At 39.4% G+C, this 12,258-nt stretch overlaps 2 protein-coding genes across 2 annotated transcripts; both read right to left on the reverse strand.

The window, feature by feature from the left end:
* Nucleotides 1-3,224: 3,224 nt before the first annotated feature.
* On the reverse strand, nucleotides 3,225-3,947 carry LOC118648896. Its single transcript, XM_036295422.1, has one exon. It carries the CDS (start codon nucleotides 3,930-3,932, stop codon nucleotides 3,249-3,251), a length of 684 nt encoding a protein of 227 aa, XP_036151315.1. The 5' UTR covers nucleotides 3,933-3,947; the 3' UTR covers nucleotides 3,225-3,248.
* A 1,888-nt stretch (nucleotides 3,948-5,835) lies between these two features.
* Nucleotides 5,836-7,041, reverse strand: LOC118648895. The gene has a single exon (XM_036295421.1). It carries the CDS (start codon nucleotides 7,010-7,012, stop codon nucleotides 5,837-5,839), a length of 1,176 nt encoding a protein of 391 aa, XP_036151314.1. The 5' UTR covers nucleotides 7,013-7,041; the 3' UTR covers nucleotide 5,836.
* Nucleotides 7,042-12,258: the final 5,217 nt, after the last annotated feature.

Consider the following 12,258-nt stretch of genomic DNA (forward strand, 5'->3'; position numbering starts at 1 on the left):
GAGACACTTTGAACCGCTAATCGAACCGCTACAAAAGATTGTAGACGATTCCGGCGTGCGCGAGATAAAGGACGAGCCGCGTGACAATGACGCAAGCGTTGAAACATCGTTCACCCGTAAACGTGAGAAGGAAGAAAAGGAAGAATATGTCAATAAGAGAAAACGGTCGAACGTCTCATTCGATCTCTCCGCAACACCTCAAAGATCTAATCATTTACAAATTTCAAACGATATACCAATGACAACCTCCACACCGCGTCCCACAACCGTACAACCGATAGAATCGCTTGAGAATGTTTTCGAAACGATGGACGACTCGCTCGCAACGATTGTTCGAAATCAGTTACAGACATCGCAAGGACGAAAATCGTTGCAAGCTCAATTGGGCCCGCTTGGTCAAAAATTTGTCGGGGCTGTCTTGAGCGGTAGCAGAGAGAGCGATGTAGACAATATATACGGTGTTCGTCTCGAGAAGAATGGAATGATGCTCGGTAATAAACATTTCGATGTGGATAACGAGGATAACATAATTATTGATAATGTGCGTTATGTCGGTACACCCGGTCTTTACGAATTGATCTTCAAGAAAATCCCCGCCGATGACATCTACACAGATGATGATTTACAAAAGTACAAAAGCATATTGTTTGCCACAAACGTGCATAGACGCAATTACGCCAAGGACAGTCAACTACGGAGCAACAGAGGATACAAGTACAAACACCTGATCGCACCGTTGATGTCGATCGAATCTACGCCGAAAAAGAAGAAATCTGGAAAGGGATTACCTCACGCTATGACGTTAAATGATAACGAGATCGATTATGTACACTGGGACGATCCTAACGAGCTGGTAGATCGTTTGCGGTTGCTCAAAGCATCACGTCGAGCCGGTCACAACGCGCATGACAACGAAATGCTGTCAATTATCGAAGAACTTCGCGAGGTGGGTATTATTATAAATTAACTCGCGTATCCGCGAAACGAGTCAGTCGATCGATTGATGTCACTCATATCGTATCAAAATCAGAAACAATGAGTAATAACGAACGGCGAAGAGACGGTTACGAACGACTTCGAGCGGTTCCTAAATCAAGAACGGACGGTTCAGGAACGGTTGTCGGATAGCTATCGAACGGTGCAGGATCGTTATCAAACAACTCGGGAACGATTGTCGGATGGTTATGGAACAGCTGTAAATCAGGTCAGGAATAGTTACGAACGATTATCTAATCGATCGGTACCGGAAGACAAAGAACCACTGCTGAAAGACGGTAGAAAGCAGTAATAAACAACAATACAAAAGTGTAACAAACGTGAAAGAACGGCAACGGAACAGGGAAAAAAACAGGAAAAAACAGAAACGGAACAGGAAATAACGGGTATAGAACGGGTACGAACCGGAAAGAACGGGAACGGAACAGGAAATAACGGGTACAGAACGGGTATAAAACGGAAACGGAACGGGAAAAAACGGGAACGGAACAGGAAATAACGGGTACAGAACGGGTATAGAACGGGTAAAAAACGGAAACGGAACAGGAAAAAACAGAAACGGAACAGGAAATAACGGGTACAGAACGGGTACGAAACGGGAAAAAACGGGAACGGAACAGGAAATAACGGGTACAGAACGGGAAAGAACGGGAACGGAACGGAAAAGAAAGGGGAACGAAACAGGAAATAACGGGTACAGAACGGGAACGGAACGGGTACAGAACGGGAAAAAACGAGCGCGTTATTACTTGATCAATAATAAAGTATAAAACATGAGACCGTCGAAATCAAATATTAGTTCCGAAAGGCAACGACTCGTCGAGGAACTGCATGCTCCAGCGAGAAGAAATTTTCCACGAAGACGCGTCATAGTTCGGGGCTATGACGATCTATGGCAGGCCGATATCGTTGAGATGATTCCATACTCACGTTTTAACAGGGGCTGTCACTACATACTCACCGTCATCGATGTGTTGAGCAAGCACGCGTGGGCCGTTCCGCTCAAGAGCAAGGGTGGAAGCGAGACGGCCGACGCTATCTCTGAAATAATTCGAGAGAGCGGAAGATGTCCGAAAAACTTGCAAACCGATAAAGGAAAGGAATTTTACAACACTAATGTGCAGAAAATACTTAAAAAACATGACATTAATAATTATTCCTCGTACTCGGTAATGAAGGCATCGGTCGTCGAACGGTTTAACCGTACGCTGAAAAACGACATGTGGAAGATGTTTACGCTCAACGGCAATTACAAGTGGATTGACCTGTTACCGGAGCTCGTGTCGAATTACAATACTCGGAAACACCGAACGATCGGTATGCGACCCATCGACGTAACCCCCGCTGTGGCCGAAAGACTCTTGGATACGGTGTACAGTTCGATAAAGATTGCAGGTCCGGCGAAATTTAAAGTCGGTGACTCTGTACGCATGAGTAAATTCAAGACGATCTTTGAAAAGGGTTACACACCGAATTGGACAACCGAGGTGTTTAAAATTATTAAAGTACAACGTACCAATCCCGTAACTTATCTACTCGAGGATTATCGCGGAACATCTATAGCTAAAGCGTTCTACGAGCACGAGTTGCGTCGCGCAACTCACTCTGACGTATTTCTCGTGGAGAAAGTAATGCGCAGGAAGGGAGACAAGATCTATGTAAAGTGGTTGGGATTCGATGGATCACACAATTCGTGGATACACAAAGACAATGTTATTTAAGCCATATAAAATTGTTTTTTGATTTTTTATTATAATCATATAAAAATACAATGTAATCATATAAAGATAAAATACATTTTTTTTAAATATATCAATAGCTTCTTTATTATCCCTTTCCAATACATTCTTCTTCTTATTACTAATACACGTTCTTGATATAAAATACATACTATAAGATGTCTATAATGCATAAAATATAATCCATAACGCATTGTTCTTAGTATTAATTCACACTTTTTTTTTAAAAGAAAATAATACAAAATGCATATACTATGAAATATAAATTACAAAAGTATAAAAAAATACATAAAATGTAATATATGTGTATAATATAAAATACATGAAGCGCTAAATGTAAAATTATAAAATAAGTGTAAAATGTAAAATACGTAAAAAATGAACTATAAAATATATGAAACGCGAGATGTAATATTAACAAATATATGTAGAATATAAAATACATAATCGCAAAACTATAAAACAAAACTATAAAAAAAAAAACACAAAATAAGAAAATATAAAAGTATAATGTTACAAAGGTATTCGATAATTTCCCCACGGTAACGTCTCGACCGAATCAGGTACGAGATATCTCTTGTCGTCGTACGGACTTAGAGCAATTTTTGTTTTGGACACCGTGTATACTTCGTGCAGCTTAGATCTTATACACGACTGGCGACGCGTCATTTCGATCTCTTCGTGGAGACAGCGGGTGTAATCATCAAACGTTATGGTTCGCGCTACTACGTTATTCTTGACACCTTTCGCTTTTTTAGTGTCCTTTTTTCCGTCCACTCTCAACATGTACATTTTTGCCCTGAGTCCGACAAACTCGGTCATTATCGCACCATTGTTCTCATCTTTCATTAGACCCGGCACTTTCTTATTCTCGAGAGGTATACCGTATGCGTTGTCGACCGGATAATCGCTCGTGTCGAATCTATGAATGTCATGCTTCACGTTTTTGTAAATATCCTCGCATTCGACGTGATATATAAGACTGTCGGTATCTGTATACATAACTCTACATTTACTACGATATAGAGGCTGCATATACTCGTGGTGAAATTCGTATAGACATGTTTTAGAAATATCGAGGATACTCACGCCTACGTAAATCGGTTTATATAATTTCACCTCGAGATTACGCAATTCAACGGCGATTAGATTCTCCGAAAAAATGCTACGGCTGTGAAAATTAGGTTTTGCAATCATTGCCTCAGCGCCGTACCGACCCTCCTATCTTGTTAATAATTTAACGTTAACGTGATTGCGTACGTTTTCCATTGTTTTTCCGAAAACTGCATTGTTCATTAATTTATATAAATTTTTTTCAAAATCGTTTTTAGCGCGCATTCTAAATTGTGTATTTAATTCTATGTAATCGCGAAGCCATGCAGATTGAGCGAATTGTAATATACGATGTATTTTCGTTACGCGAAGACCGTGGCACGTGCACTGTTGCAGGTTACGGTAGTGAATAACATAACGCTTCTTGTCATAGAGTGTCGCTAAAAGTTTATCCTGACGTACCGGGTGGTTTGTCACGCGTCGGGCAGAAGGGCAGGTCAGTGTGTGTGTCGTGAAGGTCCTGAAGATACTCGAGATCGACCTCGAGAATGTATCCCGTGGGTGAATCCGGAGCGATTGCGTCCACGTTAAAATTCGAAACGTCTTCGACCCATTGAAATTCCGTATAGGGTAACAGCTGACACATTGCCCAGCCGTACAAATTATTAACGTCAAAGTACATAAGGTACGACGATGGTTTCGACGGATCGTACGACTGCATGTACTTATTGTTAGCCTGCGCGTATCTGCTGGGACAGTGACTTAGACCGCCACGTATACCGCGTTCGATAAACATTACCATGTCAATGTCGGTAAGCAGTTCAAAAGTAACGTTGGTATAATTTAACATCGCATCCCACGTATATCCGGGGAGAGTGTAATAATGCGCGGGATCGAGACCGTAACTTTCGATACATTTATCGCGGAAATTTTCAAAAATGTCGGCTAACAACAATACATCCGTTTTTAAATACAGATCACTGTATTCACCCAGCGTTCGAACTGAGAACCGATGCCATACGTTGACAGCGTGTGCGTAATCGCTCTCGGATACTGTGTTAGAGGTCAGAGAACTGTAAAACGATTCGCGCGGTGGTAAACACGTGTCCTCTAATTTTTCGATGCGGTCAACGTACTCGTACGGAAATACACCCTTTCGAGTCAGTAAATTAAAATCCTCGTCGGATAAGTGTGCAAATTCAGACCGAACAATTTTTAATTTATCGGTGCTAAGATATGATGCTAATTTTTCGAGACTTGTGTTTAAAAATTTGTATGAATCTATGAACCGTAACTTTATGTGATTGTGGGGATCTAATTTATCAGCGGTACTTATAACATGTTTTGTGAAAGAAATATATTTTTCTTTCGTGATTGGAAGCACGTCGATATTTCTTTTAAATAATGTCGCTATTTTCTTAATAATAAAATGTGAGTCGTATCCGGATAAATTATGAAAGACCACCGGTATGTATGATACATTTCGATAAAATAAGTTGCAAGAAGAATGCGCGGGACCGCGGTAACGACCGGTCAGATGACAATGATCGCGCACCCGTTTATCATCCGGCTCAAATGGTTTTTCACAAATATGACAACGCGTTGCGCTACGGTACACCTCCCATTGCTCTTTCGTTAAAGTTATCATGGGGACATTGGCGGATAAACGAACCTTAATATTATGCGCTAATTTTTCTAATTGCTTGGCGAACCATGACACGCAATCGGCATCGCGACGAAACTGGTACGCGGATAACGCGTCGTCGTACGAGCATCGCACGTAATATCCAATACTGATTACCTCGTGATGCTGGTATGTGTACGACGTTTGCTCCGGATCGTGTTGCGTCTTCCGCAGCACACATTCCAAGTCAGCGTAGACGACGAAGGGCACTCACTCCTTATAGTTTACGTTGCGGAAGTTTAGCCACTTGTCCTTTTCAGAGGGCAATGTGATAGCGCAGTCGTTTATATTCCGACAGTCTACAGCGTGTGATTGCAACCTCTCACATGATTGAAAATAGTGCAAGCACCTGTAATAAAAAACTTTAATTACTTTTTTTTTGTAAGAGAACACGAGTGTATTTATTTTTTATATAATATACATACCGATCGCAAATGTATACTTTTCCATTGTGTTTGCTCACTTGCGAGCTCACTAGGCGGGACAGATTCCTGATGCATGCAAAGTGACCCACGCTGTCTTCGCGCGAATCTTGCACATATAGAAAATTGGCGTGCTTCTCCCTTTTGTCGTTGGAAAGCCGCAGCGGAAGAATCTTTAGCATCGCCATTTCCTTTCTGATCTTGTAGACATTGACCGACACATCGTTGAGTCTCTCAAATTTCCCAATGTCCTTTAGTGTAACGGGAAACTCGATGTCGTCGAACTTTAAGACCGTCGTATAATGAGGGTACGACGACTCCCGATATGGATGTTCTTTAGCAGGGTGCAGAGCGGCGACCACTGACCACGCGAAGCACGCATTGTCCTTCGAATTAATGTTCACTACTGCTTTTTTCAAAATTATTTCTCGCGGTAATGTTATGTAACACCCCGCGTGTAGAGGATTGTACTTGTTCACGTTTATAGTTAAATTTAATATACACGACAAAGCCCACCCACTATCGCGTTCTTGAAACTCTTCGAGGGACGCTAGCGTGGGCTCGATGACGCACCGCTCGTACCACTCGTTCAAGTCTGACGTTTGAAATAGTTCACAATTTTTCGTAGTGATACTCTTGTTGGCGTGTTTTTCACCCGTTACGAACTCACCATTAAACGCGATGTTCACTTTCACACTATCGTGTCTTTCTATGGCGTCCCGCACATGCTCGAGCACTATACCACCGGCATCTTCGAGAAATTGCCGCGGCTCGATATAGTCTGCGTTAATTATTGCACCGGTCAGAACACGATTCTCGAACGCGGTATCTATTTCTCGCCATACGAGTCTCTTCGCGTTATCACTCGCGTAATTACCGCCGACGTGCACGAAACGTCTCTGCAGTCGCGTCTTTTTACCCTCGAGTCGCGCGATTCTAGCCACCAACGATTGTCTTTGTCCGACGGTGTGCCGAGGACGCTTGATGCGGCTAAGTTCCTCGAGCTGTTGTATACACTCGTCACATCGCTGTAACCACGCGAAACACTCGGCTAAGGTAGCGACTCCGTTTGCTTGCTCCAAGAGCTCACGTTCCTCTTGGTTGAAATTGTTCTCCATTTTTTATAATGTCTTTAGCACTGTTTTAAAACAATACCGTACAATCTTCAACAGGACACTTGCATGTAATTTCGTAGCACCTAATGCAGTATCGATATTTGTTTTGAATGTCAAAGTGCATTAGCTTGCTTTGTCTTTCACATACAATAAAAATACGCACCTCCATCTCTCGTTTAGACAAAACGTATTCGTCATCATCATTGTTTAAAAGATCAGAAAATTCGTGGTAAGTGCGCAACATTTTTTCCACGTTAGGATTTTCATAGCAAGTGTTACTCATTCCTGCTATCACTTCGATATACCTTCCAACACCTGCTGGTATCTCAATGAGATGAAAACAGTTTTCCTGAGTCTTTTGTACGATTTGTTTCGCTATATCGTATTCACTTTCATCGGTGTCAACCCAATTTAGTATTTCTTTATATAATTTTTGCTTTACATGATGAGGCCAGTCATACACAGGTTGATCATACACGTAAACTTCCTGTATTGCGATGCGTTCATGCATTCCGCGTATACTGAGTTCTCGATCACGTAGAAATTGCACTGGTGATATTTGCTGCACATACTTTTGTTTTTCAGAATCATCATTATTCTTAAGAACATAAATGACATCTACATCAAATTCAACTCGTTTATTAATGATATCTTCATAATCCATATTGTATAATTTTATATTGAAAGTCTTTAATGTGTGCACACTGGACACATATTACAGGGAATCAACACGAACATAGGCTGTCTGCAATTTGAACAGTACTTGCCATCCAGCCTACCGAACGCGTCAGTTATATGTTTGCGAAAAGCGTGCATTATGTTAAAATCAGTGTCCGCTATTCGCATTATACATTCAGCACACGCTGAATAAGTACCACCTGTAGTATAATAAAAATATATAGCACAATGTCTTGTGCGTCCAGTTATCGCATTTACTTCCGCATGCGTCAAATGTTTCTCAATAGTGTCATTAAATTCTTCGCTGCAATCGCTTGTATAATCGCTGTCCTCAGATACAATTTCTTCGTCTTCATCAGCCATCACATTCTCAAAGTTAAAATCATCTATAACGTTCATTATGCCTGCTTCATCCATTTAAAGTAGATCATTCACAAAATGTTCATTGTTTACAAAGTTTTCCGGATCATTCACGTTATCGTCACCATTATTATTTTCAATATTATTCACAATGTCTACCACATTATTCACATCGCCCGCGATATCTATAACCATTGCATCGTTCGCGACATCGATTACTTCCGCGTTATTCAAATGGTTATCCATTTTTTTTTCGAGTCACGCATTATTCTGATTCTCTCGTGTCGCGGACCTCGCACCAACTGTGGTGTCGTACGCTTCCTAACTAAATTATATTTCGTCTATATCCCTTGTCTCAACCGAAGCATCGGTATTTGTTTATATCTGTGCAGCGTCAACGCGAGCTACGAGCGGCCGAGATATCGGCGCTAGACCGCGAGACGAAAAATGATGTGTTTAAAATCTTAAGAGTCGAGGTATCGGCGCTAAAGACGGTGCTGAGAACTCGTCTATATCCCTTGTCTCAACCGGAGCATCGGTATTTTTTTGCACCTGTGCAGGGACCGCGCGAATCTACGAGCAGCCGAGATACCGGCGCTAGACCGAGAGAAATGAAACGTTTACTTAAAAAATTTAGTAAACGTATATTCCATTTTTTAATTTCGTATACCCTTTTTCCAAATGAAAAATATCGAGAGCAAGCGGGAGCGCGCAATGGACCGCGAGGAATAGAACGCGCGGGTGGGAGAGAGAGAGAGAGAGCGATGAACGCGAGTATTGCGAGGGATAGAGCGAGAGAAAGCGATATGGAATAAGCCGACAAAAGAGACGCTATAAGAATACTCTAAATTATTATGCGCTATCGATATCCTCTGACGAGCGCATGCCACCCTTGTTTATAACACCTCATAAGTGTCTAAACGTCGTAAAGGGATCCCCCCCCCCACCCCACCTCCATCTTCACCGAATTCGTCACCATGCGCCTTCCCCCCACATCCGCTCCCCCCTCGGAGTACCCGGCTCAGAACTCTCTTTTAAACACTACTTTATGGTAATATATAAATATTAAGGTGATCTTGTAATCTTGTCGTTATTGAATACCGGACCGATATTTATAGCCCGGTATTCATGTTCGAGTCTTATTTTAAAGCCGGTATTCATAGTCGAATCTTACTTAAGACCCATCTTAAGCACGATCTTGAGACGTCAATGCTGTTATTTCATTGGTTAAGTAAGTCTCAAGTCGGCTCGAAGCTAGACTTAAGACCATTCTTGAGCTTAAGATCGGTCTATGAATTCCGTCCTATGATTCAAGAATTGTCTTAAGTCTAGCTTCGAGCCGACTTGAGAGGCAGTCTCGTATTGGCGCACAGCAGCCAATAATTTAATATAAAAGGCTGATATTTATAGTTTGATCTTATATTTAAGATCTTAAGTTTATCGTTAAATACTTCATTCTTAATGAAATTGTATCTAAAGAAAACTTAAAACAATCTTAAGTTATATCAAACTAGAAATTGAGATTGAGATTGAATTGGAATTTAACCAATTAAAGCAAAGTTAAAGAATATTTGTTTTGTTCCTGTGATTGGTTACATTTCATTCAATTCAATCCCAATATCAATCTCTAATCTGATACGGGCTTAATAAAAAATCAAACTATAAATGCCTGCCAAAGAATTCGTATAAACATCTATTTTTATAGTTGTCGCATTTCCTTCATATCATTTTTTTGTAGAGAAAATAATTTTTTGTTTTTTTTTTGTTTTTTAAAAGCGCGCAACAGCCTTGTATCGGCGCACAACAGCCAATAATTTAATATAAAAGACTGATATTTATAGTTTGATCTTATATTTAAAATCTTAAGTTTATTGTTAAATACTTCATTTTCAATGAAATTGTATCTAAAGACAAATTTAAAACAATTTTAAGCCATATCAGACTACAGATTAAGATTGAGATTAAATTGAAATTAGACCAACCAAAGCAAAGTTAAAGAATATTTGTACCTGTGATTGGTTACATTTCATTCAATTCAATCCCAATATCAATCTCTAGTCTCATATGGGCTTAATAAAAAACCAAACTATGAACGCCAGTCAAAGAATAATAATAATAAAGTAGATGTTCTAGTTCGTATAAACATCCATTTTTTTAGTTGGCGCATTTTCTTCATATCATTTCTTTTGTAGGGAAAATATTTTTTTTTAATAAGATGATTTTGTTAAAATTTCACACATTTATAATGCCAAATTATTTTGTATTTTTTTAAAAAAAGTATTTTGTTATAATTTGTATTGTACAGACATTTTGTAATGTCAAATCTAAGTTGTTTTGTACAAAAATACATTTTTGAGGATGTTTCTTCGCGCGCGTATACTTGGCGCTTTTTGTACCTTTTTTTAAAAAGGTAATTTTGGTGGTTTCTTTTACTAGAACATTACATTGCGCGCGCTACGCGCGCGCCATTACATTACATTTGTCTATCCTTTTTCCATTACATTATATTATTATGTTAATATTATTATATGTTCATATCATTATGTCAAAAACTACTTTTTTTAAAAACTTAAAAACAGAGAAATTATATATATATATTTCTTTATATACATAATTTTTAACTTGTTTGTTATGGCTGGCTACCAAGATAAACTTTTAATGCTTGTCAAGAACGTAATCGTGAAAAAGCAACATAAAGTTGTCCGTGATTAAAAACATCTTTGATTTTTATTCCAACTTTATCGAATGTCTGTCCCTGTGACTTATTTATTTTCATAGCAAAAGCTAATTTTATTGGAAACTGTCTTCTTTTAAAAGTAAAAGGATATACATTTTCGCAATATAGTGTTATACGATTTATAAACACAATATCTCTTACTTTATCACATGTTAAGATTTTGCATTTCAATAAATGATCAGCAAGTTCTATAATCATTAATCTAGTGCCATTGCAAAGACCTTCATTGATACTTAGATTTCTAATTAACATAATAATAGAATTTGGTCTTAAACGTAATTCATAAGGTGGAAGAGGTGTCGGAGACAAAGTATTTAAATATTCTGGTAGTAAGGCTTCACCAATGTTACCATTATCATCACAGTTTTCAATACTATCTATACTTGTATAAACTCATTCTTCAAACGTATCTAATAATTTTACAACTCGTTTATTAATTTCATCTACATCGGCATTTCTTGCAGAAAGTATTGCACAATTCGCCATTTTATTAAATTCTTTATTTTGTATCAAATCACCATATATATCTTGCACAATATATCATCGGCATTAATGGGTGGAATGCAACAATCAGGAAGTTGAATATTATCGTTAGAATCATTTAATATACCTATAATCTCCCATAATCTCCTATATCCAATAGAAACTTTGCAAATTTAATTTCCTCTGGAAGAACTCGCATGTTTTTTGTTAAAGAAAAATTTATAAAATGTTTCCAAGTAGAACTAAATTTGATTAAAAGATTTACGATTTCACTTCAAGTATCATGTACTTTAATAGAAAGAAGTTGTCTGAAATCACATAATACAATAATTTTTCGACCAAAAGGTAAATCATTATTCATGATATCACGCAACGTTCGATCCATAATCTATAGAGCATATCGTGGTGCCATTGACGCTTCATCCCAAATAAAAATATGTTTCTTTTAAATAATGAGCTTCCTTGGATTTTAATGCTAGATGATGAATAAGCAAATAATGGAACTGGCAATCCAAATGTTTTATGAACGGTTTTTCCTACTGGCAATAATGTCGATGCAATGCCCGTAAAAGCCATTATACATTGTGACCTGACGTTTTTCGTCAGTCACAAGGGCCCGACGGGGAAAGGTCATTTGGGGCTGCTCATTACCCCAAGGGGAGAGCGGCCTCTCCTTTTCCGATCTATATTTTAAATAGTTGATAAGATACTTAGGGACCCGTCAAGCGGAAGACGCGATCCACGGGAGGAGTGGTGTGCCAGAGAGACGCAATGTATAGTGGGAGCAGCCGTCGAGGGACAACGAAAGCGGTTGCAGGAACGGCTGAGCGGCGGGAACCCGGACCATCGCAAAGAGCTTTGGCAAGTATAGCATCGACATTATCGCGGTAGGAAACGAGGATCGCGAAACGGCCACTACCGTGTGTCGCTTTCTTACAGAAAGGCAAGCCGGAGAGGAGCACTCCAGACCGCGCCTGGCGCCCAACTAATG

The sequence above is a fragment of the Monomorium pharaonis genome, chromosome 1 (genome assembly GCF_013373865.1).
Source record: "Monomorium pharaonis isolate MP-MQ-018 chromosome 1, ASM1337386v2, whole genome shotgun sequence".
NCBI classification, from domain to species: domain Eukaryota; kingdom Metazoa; phylum Arthropoda; class Insecta; order Hymenoptera; family Formicidae; genus Monomorium; species Monomorium pharaonis.

Coding starts and splice junctions, on each gene's coding strand:
- LOC118648895 (XM_036295421.1), bottom strand. CDS start 7,012: ATGGAGAACAATTTCAACCAAGAGGAACGTGAGCTCTTGGAGCAAGCA.
- LOC118648896 (XM_036295422.1), bottom strand. CDS start 3,932: ATGATTGCAAAACCTAATTTTCACAGCCGTAGCATTTTTTCGGAGAAT.